This window comes from Haliaeetus albicilla, chromosome 1 (genome assembly GCF_947461875.1).
Source record: "Haliaeetus albicilla chromosome 1, bHalAlb1.1, whole genome shotgun sequence".
In the NCBI taxonomy this organism is placed as follows: Eukaryota; Metazoa; Chordata; class Aves; order Accipitriformes; family Accipitridae; genus Haliaeetus; species Haliaeetus albicilla.
In genome coordinates this window covers 37,888,337-37,901,003 of record NC_091483.1, presented here as the reverse complement: position 1 = coordinate 37,901,003, position 12,667 = coordinate 37,888,337, and the positions used below count along the sequence as shown (strand labels likewise).

Here is a 12,667-nt window from a genome sequence, read left to right as displayed (position 1 = left end):
TCCCGGGGCGTAAACGGCCGCGCCAGGTGCCGCCCTCGCCCTGAGGGGACGCCGAGCGGTTGGCGGGGCGCGGGGGGGAAGCCGAGAGACGCGGCCCGACTTTGGCAGCGCGGCCGCTGCGCTGAGGGCGAGGAAGCTATTTCTGGGGGAGCGCGGCCGGCCTACCCGCCTGCCTCCCGCCCGCCCCACCGGCCCGCCCCTCACACCAGCCCCCCCCCCCGCCCTCCCCCGCCGCTGGCTGCCGGCTGACAGGTGCGCGCTCCTCCGCGGCAGCAGTAGCGGCCCCGCTCGCCCCCGCCTCTCCCGGCCCCTCTGCGTGCCCCGCGCCCTCACCAGCCCCGGCTCCTCCGGCCCCCGCCCGGCACGGCCCCGGATTGTTTAGTCCTTGGGAAGCTGGTCTGGGTCCAGATTTTGCTTTGATCCTTTCTTTTTCTTTTTTTTTTTTTTTTAAGAGAGGGGGAGAGGAAAAAAAAAGCCAAAGAAAAACAAAACCTGGAGACACAGAAAAGGGCTCTAGGAAAAAGTTTTGGATGGGATTATGTGGAAACTACCCTGCAATTCTCTGCTGCCAGAGCAGGCTCAGTGCTGCCTTCTCCCCAGCGGCGCAGCCCGCGCCGGGCGCTGCTGAGAGACGCCCGGGCCTCGGTGCCGCGCCGCCAGTGCCTGCTGTGCCGCAGCCCCTCGCCCCGCCGGCCCAATGCTCCTCCTCGGGCTGCTCCTGCTGACATCTGCCCTGGCCGGCCGGAGGCAGGGGGCCGCCGCCGAGTCCGACCTCAGCAGCAAGTTCGCCTTCTCCGGCGCCAAGGAGCAGAACGGTAAGGAGAGGCAGCTCCCGCCGCCGCCGCGCAGCCCGCGGCAGGGGCAAGGCGGGGGCGGGCGCCCGGCCGGCGCGGCGCGGTGCGGAGCGGAGCGGGGCTCCCTCGCCTGCGGGGCTGCCGGGCGCCGCGGAGGGGTGGCGGGTGGAGGGAGTTGGGGGCGGGGGGGGGGGGAGCTTCGCGGCCGGTCCGGGCTGAGCGGGGCTCGGCAGCTGGGCGTTCGCCCGCCGCCTTCAGGGGAGCGCGGTGGGGAAAAGGGCAGCGGTTAGGCGGCCGGGAGGGACCCCAGCGCCGGCTCGGAGGCTCCCTCCTCTGCGGTCGGAGGTGCAAAGTGTTCCCCCACTCGCCCCTCACCACCACCCCCCACCAAAAAAAAAAAAAAGGCAACGGCCCGCGCACCTTTGTAACCTAAATGCTTAGCTCTCGGGGTAGGGGAGGTGGGTTTTTGTGTCTGTGCGTGAATGAGTAGTATTTTGTACGGGCTGGAAACGAGCTAATCCTGCATAGGAAATGAGAATTACTTTCAACTTTCAAGTGTACCTGAAATGTTTAGAAAACTCTCAAATGCAAGTTCCCTTGGGCTGGGGCTGCACAGAGCTGGAGAAAGACTCCTTTCATACAGCAAGGGCAGCTTCGGGGTGTGTAATTTGCTTAGCCTCTGAACTCCATATGATTTACATTATTCAGATTTTTAAGCGCCTTTCCTCTTGATCTGCTATTATGAAGTCATTTTAAAGAATATTTTACAAACTGAAACGTTATATACTGCATGAAACCACACTTAGTGTAGAATATCTAAATTTAAGGCTGTTAGCATACATTCGTGGAAACCCTGGTGCTTAATGTATGGGTTGGGGGCGGGGGGGTGTTTGAAAAATTTAGTACTTTGCATGTCAGCTAGAACAAGCTTTCTCCCTGGGCACAAACCAACACAAAAGGCCAAGCCGGGAGCTCTCAAAACTCTCTGAACTGTAATGAAATAAAGCAGAAACGCAGATTCGAGGCTAATTCAATTCTCTCAACTTTGAACTTGGGACTCCCCAGATAAAAGTATTCTACGTCATATCTTTTAATAGAAAGCAAAGTTTCAGAGAGCTCTTGCAAGTGCTCTGTGAATGGGTAGAATATGCAGTGCACCAGCGAGTTTAGCAGGGGGAGATTAATACTGCGGTGGCCTGCTAATGTGATGATATATGGCACCTGTGGACTGCCAGAGCTGCTGATCAAAGAGCAGCATGGGGATCAATCTCTAATCAGAGCAACTGTGAAGGGCCAGAGGAAAGTGATCAAAAGACTCGGAGACCCGGCTATTCTGACAGGAAACCAATCAGACTTTGTGCACAGTACAGGAAATTATCTGCTCTGTGTGTGAGAAGAAATCACTTTCTACCCCTTCCCAGCTTACCTGACATTTAGAGGCTTTAGGGCACCAGTTTGTGACAAAATGGACTTGGCACTAATATACTAAAATCTCGTGCTGTTATGCTGCCTTCTGTCAAATTTGCATGGTGTGCGTGTGAAGAGCATCGACACGCAGAGAATTACCATTGCTTTGCTTTAACTTTGTCGGGACTGGAAAGAAACCTGCTATGCTGTCAGTCTTCCCTAAGAGGTTTGTTACAGCATAATGCAGCTGGGCCCTGAAGGGCCACCAGGGTCCAAGATTGGGAGCACAATAGTGTAAAAGGTAGATCATATGGCATAGAAGCAAAACTGATGTAAATAAGTATATGTATACGTGACAACACAAACTAGATTCTGTTCACATATATCAGAAATGCAGCTGCCTCAGGTCAGGCTTCAACTGGTTTGCGATGCAATTTGGCATGCTCTAAAATACAGTCACTACATCTTAGAACAAATGCAAAGCCAGGAGAATATTTTTTTTTTTTTCCCCTAAAAGTGCCCTGAAACAGTATTCTGTAGGAGTTTGCACTCACAACAGTCCAGGTTCTTCTTGTAGCTTACTTGAAGTTTCCTTTTCAGTTATTCAGTTGCAAAACTTATTTTAAAAATTAGCACAAGTTGAGGTACAACTAAGTACCAACCCCTGACTTTTCTTGACTGATTTTAATTATTTGGGGGATCAGTAACACTGGTCAAACCAGTTTTTACTTGATTTAATTAGAGTGATTTTTACACTCTGCTGCAATCTAAAGATTGTATAGCTTTTAGCTAGAGGCAGGTTAAAACTCCCTGGAGTATGAGAATGAGATATTGCTGTTCGCATGCCAAGTAATCTTTGGTCAGGAGAGAGGGAGATTTTTCACTCACGCACTCTACAAATAAAAATTCTGTCCTCTACTTGTAAAACTGCTAAATAGCCAAGAAGTTTTGCAGTAGAATGGATTACAGTGTTACTCGGCTGCACACGTGGGTGCTGTAGCTATTGCTTCAAGGTGATACTGAAGATGTCTATGACCAGTTATTAAATCAGTGGGACTACTTTTGTTACAAAGGGTAAGCATGTGCTTAAGGATTTTTTTTTTCATAATTGGTATTTATTTATTAGCAAAATGATTATTAACTTCAAAATTACAGTTGGACTCGATTTATTTACTAAATGTAGACGTAAGGAGTTCTCTTGTTGCTGTTGCATAGTGAGGGTCATTTTAGGTGGCAACTTGCTAGTGTAAAAATTTCTTTGTAATTGTAAATTAGATATTCTTAGAAGACAGTATTTTGCTGCTAATTCCTAGGAATTCAGTGTGATGGTTGTTGTGGGGCCAGTGTGGCTCCGCTTGAAACCACTTAAAACTACCTCCTTGTTTTTATTGGCCCTCTGTTATAGTCAGATTTTCTTTAAGAACAGGTTGTATTTGTAACTCTGCTTGACAGTCAGGGGCTTTATGTGATTTCCTTGAAAAATTTATATTTATCTTTAATGTGTTTATTTTATTCAACTGAGTAAATACTCATCTGGAGGATCAAAGAAGTTTATGCAGCAATTTTTTGGAAACTGAAGTAGTAGTAAATGGTGCGTGTAGTGATGGCTCCCATTTATCTGGATGGATTTCGTTTCCACAGTTCTTTGTTATGTTGAAAACCAGATTATGCTTTGAGGGGTTTTTCATACTCAGGTGGCTTTATCAGTTCTCTTATGGCTGTCTGGTGTATTTATTATCATTTTTCCACCTTGAAGTAGAATGTCAAGAAAAATTGATCACTCAGTTTCTTTTGAGGAACAAAACTGAATCTCTTGCATATTGAATTTGATTACATGGGTGGTTTACTTATTTCTTCCTTCTATTATAGTTCTCGCTACTTTTCCATCTACTTTTGACTGCTGTTTTTATGTAGTATCTTCATCCTGTTTCTGTAGTTTCAGCAATGTTTGAGGAAGCTATTGGTGGATTGAGTAATGTGAATGACTTAATTCTAATGACTTAACTCTGGTGGTCTGAGTGCCCCTGCTTGTGTGATATTATTAGTTTGATCTAGATTTGATTATAACATGAGATGGCAGGAGAATCTAAGTTCTGTTTTCTTGGCTTAGGACAAGATGTGATAAATAGTTAAAGTAATTTTGCTAAGCTATCAGCTGTTATGGTTTCTATGACAAATATGAGGATGTTTTTATAGAAAATAATGTAAAAACTACTACTGGGTGCCATAAGTAATGAAGTGTATAGCTTACATGGCATGTATATTTAAAATGTAGTAGTGATGACTTCAGAAGGCCAAGAAACTGAGCTCAGTTAGCAACTCACCAGGGCCAACTAGTTAGAAATACTAATTTTTCTGCAGTCAGTTTCAAGTGTGAATGAACAGCAGTAAACAGAGTTGCTGAAGTAAATCTTAGAAAACCAAAGTACTTATCTGATTTCCATCGATCCTGCACCACAGGTAATGTACCTGTGATTATCTATCTTTTGATAGATCTTAATTTCTTTAAGTTTGTTGTGTTTTTTTTTTCTTCCCCCACATGAATAGAAACTCTTAATAATAAATTTCACTAATTGATCACTTCATAATATATTTCTTCTGAAACAGGCAAGGCTTATGTCGCTTGAAACAAACAGGAGCCCTTGAACTGGAGTTTGAGACTGGCATATCTCAGGCCATCCTTGGAAAAAGTTGGTGGATGCAGCTGGAACTGAGCGAGTAGCTGAAGTGCCAGAGGGAGCTTCTGTCGTCACCTTAGTGTGTGCACAGCCTCACACCTCCTCACCTAGAGGATTCCCCAGTTCATGTATCTCCAAAGGGAGCCTCCAGCTTATTCAGGGACAGAGACAGCATCACAGTGTAGAGTTTCTGATTAAGTCCATTTAACTCAGGCTGAGCACCTGAAAGAAGGTGTGGATGTCGAAACGATACAGTGCATTGAGTCCTTGTAGATAGGAATCTAAGTGCTTTTGCTTAAGTGCAGTCATTTGAGTGCAAAATTATCTCTTATAAACCAACATACTTTAAAGCAGTGGGAGTTGCCGCTACCTCTGCTGACTCTTGTTGAATTGCTGAGTGCCAGTACAGTCTGTTGACTACTGCTGGGTAGCAGAAATTTTCTTCGTTTTGAGAAGATAAGGAAGTATAAAATCTGAGCATGTGTCATCTAAAGGGAAACTTGATAGTGATGCAATTTTTCTCAAGTTTAATCTATTTTGGTTTAGTCCAAGACTTGTTTTGAAATGTTTTAAAGCCCTTTTCCTGGAGAGTGCAGAATTGCACCACATCCTCTTTTGACTTTAAGCAAAAGATTGTGGCAAATTAGAGAAGTTCTTCAACACTGCAATAAATTGCAGTGGAAGAAAGTTTTAAAAACTGGTTTCTGCCTTTGTAGTTGACTTCTGGTGTATTGTCTTCCATTCAGCAGAGTGCTGCTTGAGACTTCTCCTTAGTCCTGCTGCTTCTCTCAGTTTCTTCTGTTAGGTAGAAGGGGTTTAAAAGCAAAGACCATTTGCTACTTGTTCCAAATATGTAGGCATTCCAGCCTTCCCATATCTTTGTTAAATATCTTGAATGGAATTTAAGAGAGAAACAGGTAAAAATCTTATTTTTTCAGTAACTAGTTCTTATTAGGTTTGCAGGTCAGACTTTAAAGCTTTATGTCATGTTGTTCGGGTGTTTTTAGTTTGTCCGTCAGTCAGATACAGAGTTTTACAACAGAGAAGAAACGCAGGGCATACCTTGAGACACTGACAGTTATACTACCAAAGGGCTTATGTTGAACTTCGTCTTCACATAAACATAATGTCTTTTATATCTTATAACTTCATCCAAACCCTTTGAATCTAATTATTACATAGTCAACATGTAATAGCAAAGTACTGGTTTGCATCCTACAGCAGCGGTTGTGCATTATAGCAGAGTGGTTTTGGGGGTTTTTGTTGCTGTTGAGTAGTTGCTGTTCTTGGTTTTTGCTATGTCTGACAATTTCTGATTACTAGAAAGAGGATGCGCTGTGCAAGCCCACTTCCTTTAGCTGGAAATGAGCCTCCTCAATTGCTTTATAGATAGCTCTTGGCTTTGCCAGAGAGCCATGCCTTTGCTTTTTAGTCATAAAGTGCATGCCATGGAAAGTACACTTCCTGGTGTGTAGCGTCTTAGGAATTGGCCTATATGTAAATAGTCTTTTCGCAGAAACCTGTGAGACTTAGAAAAAGTTACACAACAGGAAATGAATATAGCTAACATGTAGAAATGTGTTTATTTTAGTAGCACTTAGGTATCTGTATGAGTGCTTAGCTGTTTTGGAGTTTCTGAGAAATTAATTGTATGTTAAAACTTACTCAGCCCTGTCATTCCCTTTTGGGGAAAACTTTTGCAGCTTGTGTTTGAATGTGAAATGCTTTTATTCAGGTAGGTGAGTGAAAATTCATAACGTGCTACTGTGAAGCTAAAATGTAAATTTGTGTTTTCTAGAGGCTTTGTTAAATTGTAGGATGTTATTTTAAAGTGGCAATGCCAGGAGAATTTATTCATAGCTGCATCCGTAGACATCCTAGCCCTAGAGTTCATCAGTCTTCTGATCTTCTCTTCTCGATATCCTTCTGCTGAGATTTTATAAACATATACCCAGTGTTACATTGGGTTATTTGTGCTTAATTTCATGATCCTACAGCATACTAAGCAGTTTTCTTTTAGATGAACATACTCCATCTTACAAAGCATGTGTACAATAGCACCTATACATGTTTTCATAACCTAATTGTTTTCTACAGAGGTTGGTTGGCTGAGTGAGACAAGGCAGGACTCTAGACCCTCAGAGAGAGTCTTATACACAGAGAGTAAAAAAACTATTAAAAAATTAATGTAAACAAAAGGAGAGAGCCCAGCTAATTCCTTGGTCTCCTGCAGGCCTTCTGCATTAGGGTTAGCAAGGGCTGTCTTTCTTCTGAGTTTAATTAGTTCTATTCCAAATACTCCATCTTCGTTAAGCATGGCCACAGTTTTGGACTTTGACGTTCACCTTGCATAGGCATGACTCTACATTTGCACTGGGCTCCTAGGCTGCTTGGCTTCTTGTCACTGTGGATTCCACTGAAGTCCTCTGAGTTTGTGTGCCACCCCTCAACCTGTTGTCAATGTGCTTTTACCTTCACCAACTAGACTGTCAGGTGAGCTGGCTGCAAGTCAAGTTAAAAGAATTCATCAGCTGTTTAGTTAAGTCTCTTTGAGCTGCTGGATTGTTATTTCCCTGTGTGGCTGTTCTCATTCAAGCTGGGCTAATTTGGGAATACGCAGGTTAACTCTGCAGTGAAGATGTTCGCAGTGCTAGTTGTGCTTTTTTTTTTTCTTCCTGCCATTTTCATATGCAGGTGTTTGGGGCTGAGGAAGGAGAATATGTACCTCCCAGATACTGCAGTCCAACACAATACAGGCAGAAGCAGCATTTGCACATTAAATAAGAAAATGTTCAAAGTTTATTTACCATGTAGTGGCATCATCGTTTTATAGTAGTAAAAATGGGCAAGTTGCAAGGCAGTAACAAGTAACACCTTTTTTCAGTGGCAACGTGCCTTTTTTTGTGAATTAATCCTCATAAATTATTCATTAATCTTGCGCTTTGTGGTAAATTCATTCAAGGTATCATTATAAACACAGATGTTTTAAGGAGATTCTTCTAGGGTGAAGAGCACCTCTGTTCCTCTATTCCCTGAAAGCCCAAAACACTGAAATTTCTCCTTGAGTTTGTTAAAACTGATGATTAGCTGTATTAAAATAGTATGCAGGGATGGCTTAGTTTGATCCCTGTTGTACTGATTTCTTTACATGAAGTGCAAGGTATGCACTGATTCTGAATAAAGCCAGGTGAAGGACCCAGTGGTGGCAGGGTGGCAAAGGCTTTCCTCTGGTCACGCACCTTGCCAGCACTGTGGCTGGAAGCAGAAATCTTTGGTTTGAATTTTTTAGTACTCTGTTTTCTAGATGAACAGTGGCGTTAGTTGAGTAGCTATCCTTTTATGTTCCCTATGATACTACAGTTCTACTAAAGGAAAGCAAGGGAGGTCCTCTAAGCTTTCAGCAAATGTCTGGCGTAGCCGGTGATAAACTTTGAGAGCTGGATTTAAACTCCCTTATCGCCCTTACGCAGCTTTTCTCGAAATGTTAAGTCTGTCTGTCTCGGAAAAAGTAAAGAATATCTTGGGAAAAGGAAACAATGCTGCTTGTGTTTCCTGTACATTGAATTCCTTTTTGCATTGCTTCTGCTGTAATATTCTTATTATGAATTGGCAATAAATTATGTAAGAAGGTGGGGGGCAGGAGGTTAGATGCTGCAGTTAATTAGGGAATTGGTCCTGTAATCTGATAAATGGGCTTCAAACTAGGTTCAGGCAGTAAAAGGTAAAGGAGTGGTGCCTTTTCTGTAGTTTCTATATTCTACATCTTTAAACCATTACTCAGTTTGGCACATATCAGCAAAGTTGTAATTTTCTGTGAAGGAAAAGGCCAGGTGTAAAATACCAGGGAGTGTCATATTTGAGGAGTAGCTTACACTAAAAAAATGGTTTGGGAGACGCTCTTAGCACGCTTTCCATGTCAGTCCATAGCTGTTAATCTCTCTATGCCACTTTTTAAGCATAATTTGTTTAAAAGCACGTGAAGTGGGAGAACGACTTTGCTGGAAGCTAATTTGTGAAATAATGCGTAATATCACTTGTTTTAATTGTTATCTTTAGCTACAGACTTTTCCACAGAATTCAGTTGTCTCGTCTTTTATTAAACTGTTATTTGGGAAGCTTCATTGGATGAGCCATTGCATGATAGCAACTAGAATATCCAAGAAGTTTGATTTTTTTTTTTTTTTTAAATTATTTTTTTCCCCAGTGTATTTCACCATGTAACCATCTGACTGCCTTCACCCTTGTTCAAAACAATCAGAGGTACGAGTCTTAGGGGCTCCACGTTCCTTCTTGGATTGACAGGAAACCAGTACTCATTTTATACAATAGTTAAGCATTAAAAAAGACATATGGCACAGGAAATTCTTTTGCTGTGTGTGAAGGTATGGCATTTCCAAACTGAAAGTGTTGTTCTGACTATTCCACCGGTAGTGGTGAGTTATAGGAGGCCACTTCCATCTGCAGAGAGTCTGTTTCACTTGCTTGTGGTTCTGGGGCTCATTCAAATGCTCTAAAACAAAATAAAAGGAATGGATGTAATAACTTCTTTATGGAAAAGTCATAAAAAGCTACAGGGCCGTGTAAACAAATTGGGTCATTTACAAGATGTTTAAGTGATGGAGATTCAGTCCAAATTCAAAGGTGTGGATTAGGTTTTACAGCCATCTCGACTGAATTTTGCCCTCAAGAAGACTTTATTTTTCTGCCAGGAATGCCTTTGACACTACAGATGACAAATTCTCAGAAACACTGTTTTCAAACATTTTGGTGCATTCAGAGTAAAGCTGAGAAACAGGAGAACAATTCAGTAGTATAATTTCACCTTTTTCTAGGTGAATGGAGGGCCTTTCTTGATCCACATGGTTACACTGTAAAGCTGTAGTGGAACTTTGTAGTGTTCCCGGGGAAAATAAACTAAAAGAGTTTCCCTTCTGGATTCAAACATGCCTGAACTAATTACAAAGCAACCGTTTTGGCTCTCTGCTCTGTTCGTATAAATAGGTTTGCACAGAACAGCAGTGACTGTGATCCAAGTTAAACTGTACTAGTCACAGAAACTTATGTTGGATCTAATTGAAGCATTATACATTATGTCTATGGTGCGTCAACTCAACAAGACCCTTGTTTCTCATTTCATCGTTTTTCAAAGAGTACTGAAAAAGTGGAATGGAAAAGAGGATAACTAATAGTTTTGTGTGTTAAAATACATTCCGCAGGGATATTTATATGCTTCAATGTAAATGTAAGGTTGTGTATGGACAATTTTCTCAAGTTTGGGGAAGGGGCATTGGTGTTAGCTACTATGGGGTGCTTACCTTCTCATGAGATGTGATTGCTCAGCTCTGCTATTACCAATGCAACTTCACCTACCTTTCATAACTCTCCATGCACTAAAATCTGCAGATCATTTCAGAATGAAAATAACTTTACTCAGTGCAAGTTTGGAGTTAGTTGTAATTAACTGTACATGGGTGAAGCTACCTATTTTTAGGTACAGGGCTAAATAATGAATTGTTGACTCATCTTTTAGATGCTTCATACTGTGCCTGTGAAAATAATAGCTGTTACTTGGGAAGTGTGTTTGTGTGACTATATGGTATTTGAAGAAGCTCTTCAGAAAGTGAATTCAAATGAATGTTGCACTGTACAGTGTCGATTCGTAAAAAGGTTTGTATTATTGGCAATTTGCATTTTAAAAATACAGTTTTTGGAAGTGGTCTATCTTAATATCTCAAGGCTTCGGTGTCTTACTACTTAGTGTGTTGTTACACGGGAGATCCATACCTGCAGACACTTCTGTTGCTTGTGTAACTATAGTGGACCTGAAAGTGAAGTAAAGCATCATAATTGAGAGCTAACAAGTAATGGCTCCAAAACAAACATGATTTCTAGACAAGGAGATGAAACTGTTGTATATGACCTTACCTAAATGCTACTTTTTAACATATGACTAAGGATTCTTGTTGGGCCTGCTTTCTTTTCTTTGTGTCATTCAAAAATCCCCAGCCCCAGGGCACACTGCATATCTGTAGTCAGACTAGAGTCTAAAACTTGAAATACTCTAAAAATTTCTGCTAAGCACTCACTGTATTTCTCATAGTACTTGCTGGTATAGGAATTCACAAAGTACTTGCCTCTAGTGCTAATGCAGCCTTGTAGTTCTTCGTTCTGAAGTGGAGATTGAATTTGTGATGAACAGTATCATTACTGCTAAGGGTCTTTGCCAGTAGAGTCTTTCAGCAATCTTTACCTATTCTCCTAAGATCCTTTATAAAGATTGGCATAAGATGATAACAGCCATCTTTTTGCTATCTTCATTGGGGATCTCTATTTTATACCTGTTCTCAGTACCTGCAAGAAGTAGTATGTGTGTGTGGAAGTGAGTGTCCTAGGCTAAGTCTAAACAGGACTTGCAGAGAGTTTTTCAGCTCAATAATTTTCATCTCAAGAGAGACCATAGAGATTGTCTTTGATCTTGCCTAACACCTCAAGAGTGCCACACCTCAGTAAAGTGAGTGTACCAGTAGAGAGAGCTCTGTTACTTAAATATCTACCTGATTTGCAAAATTATCTTACTGGTTGTGGGGGAAAAGATGGTTTTGTGTAGTTGTCAAGTAGAAACATAAACATGTTTCTAAAGCACGTGCTTGCCTTGTCAGTGAGAATCTTACAAAACTCTGATTGGCCTCATTAGTCAAGATGCATGTGAAGGTACTCTGTAGTCATAACACCTAATGAAATAGTTGGGATATGTTTCTGTATTGTTACTGCTTTTAATGTAATTACCAAAATCTGGACCTGGTCAGTTCTTTGAATTAGGGAAAGAAATGGATGATGTGCCTGTAGCATATCTCTAACACTGTCTGTTAGTTTTACAAGATCTGTAGCTTCTCTTTAAGTTTGAGAATCTACAATGTTACCATGAAGAATACTGTTTCAAGGTTGGATCAATGCCCTTGCATAAAGCTGATTTCTCTTGCTCATTATTGAAAAAAACCCAAATCTTGTTAATGGTTCTGATGCATTTGAAACAGTTTAAAATATTTCACCATAGAGTGGAGGCTTAGTTTTCTTATGGACCGTTTTAACAGCACAACATTTATTTCTAGCAGCTGTTGTTTAATAGATGGTCTTTAATTACTCAAATTTATAGTTATGTGCACTTGTATGTGGTTTATTCTGACATTTTTATGTATGTGGATGCTTAATGTATGTTTGTTCTAATTCTGTTTATTGAGGTATATTGTTGGGCTAGATTGACTTGTTCAGATTTTTTCACTTTCAGGAAGTAATTGGTAAACTTTATGTTCAGTATTTGCATTTCAGATGAGAGTATGTTCTCTGTAGCTTTTGAAAGAGCAAGAATCTCTTGTTTTGAGTTGGCTTGGGCAAGCGATTGTGAATATTGGAACTAAAACTATTTTGAATGAATTAAAAGTGGGTTAGCAGTATGTTAAACGGGTCTCCAAATGTTCGATAAATGAAACAGTGTATAGTTTAAATAGTAATCTTGTATGTATATATGAAGATCAACTAATGCTAGGTAACATGACAAATTTACATTTCACTTTCACTTTCTTGGGTTTGGGAAGAAAGGAGTTTTCCTTGCTCTTCTGCGTGTCAGCTGTTCTTACATGCATTTAATCCCAGGCAATAGGGGTCGTTGAACATGTGGATCATAGTCCAACATGCAGCTTGGATGTGGCCGATATGCTCCACAGAGGGATAATGTCTCATCTGTGTGGCTGCATCTGGTTCACACCATCTGGTTTTGGAATGTGCATGTGC

The 12,667-nt window shown here is 41.5% G+C and overlaps 1 protein-coding gene across 1 annotated transcript in view; it reads left to right on the top strand.

The window, feature by feature from the left end:
• The first annotated feature begins 218 nt into the window (after positions 1 to 218).
• Positions 219 to 12,667, top strand: part of PDGFC (platelet derived growth factor C) — a 139,143-nt gene continuing 126,694 nt past the window's right edge. Inside the window, exon 1 of the mRNA XM_069785893.1 lies at positions 219 to 815. Coding sequence (XP_069641994.1) covers positions 698 to 815 — 118 coding nt within the window. The 5' untranslated portion in view covers positions 219 to 697. The remainder of the gene's footprint in view (positions 816 to 12,667) is intronic.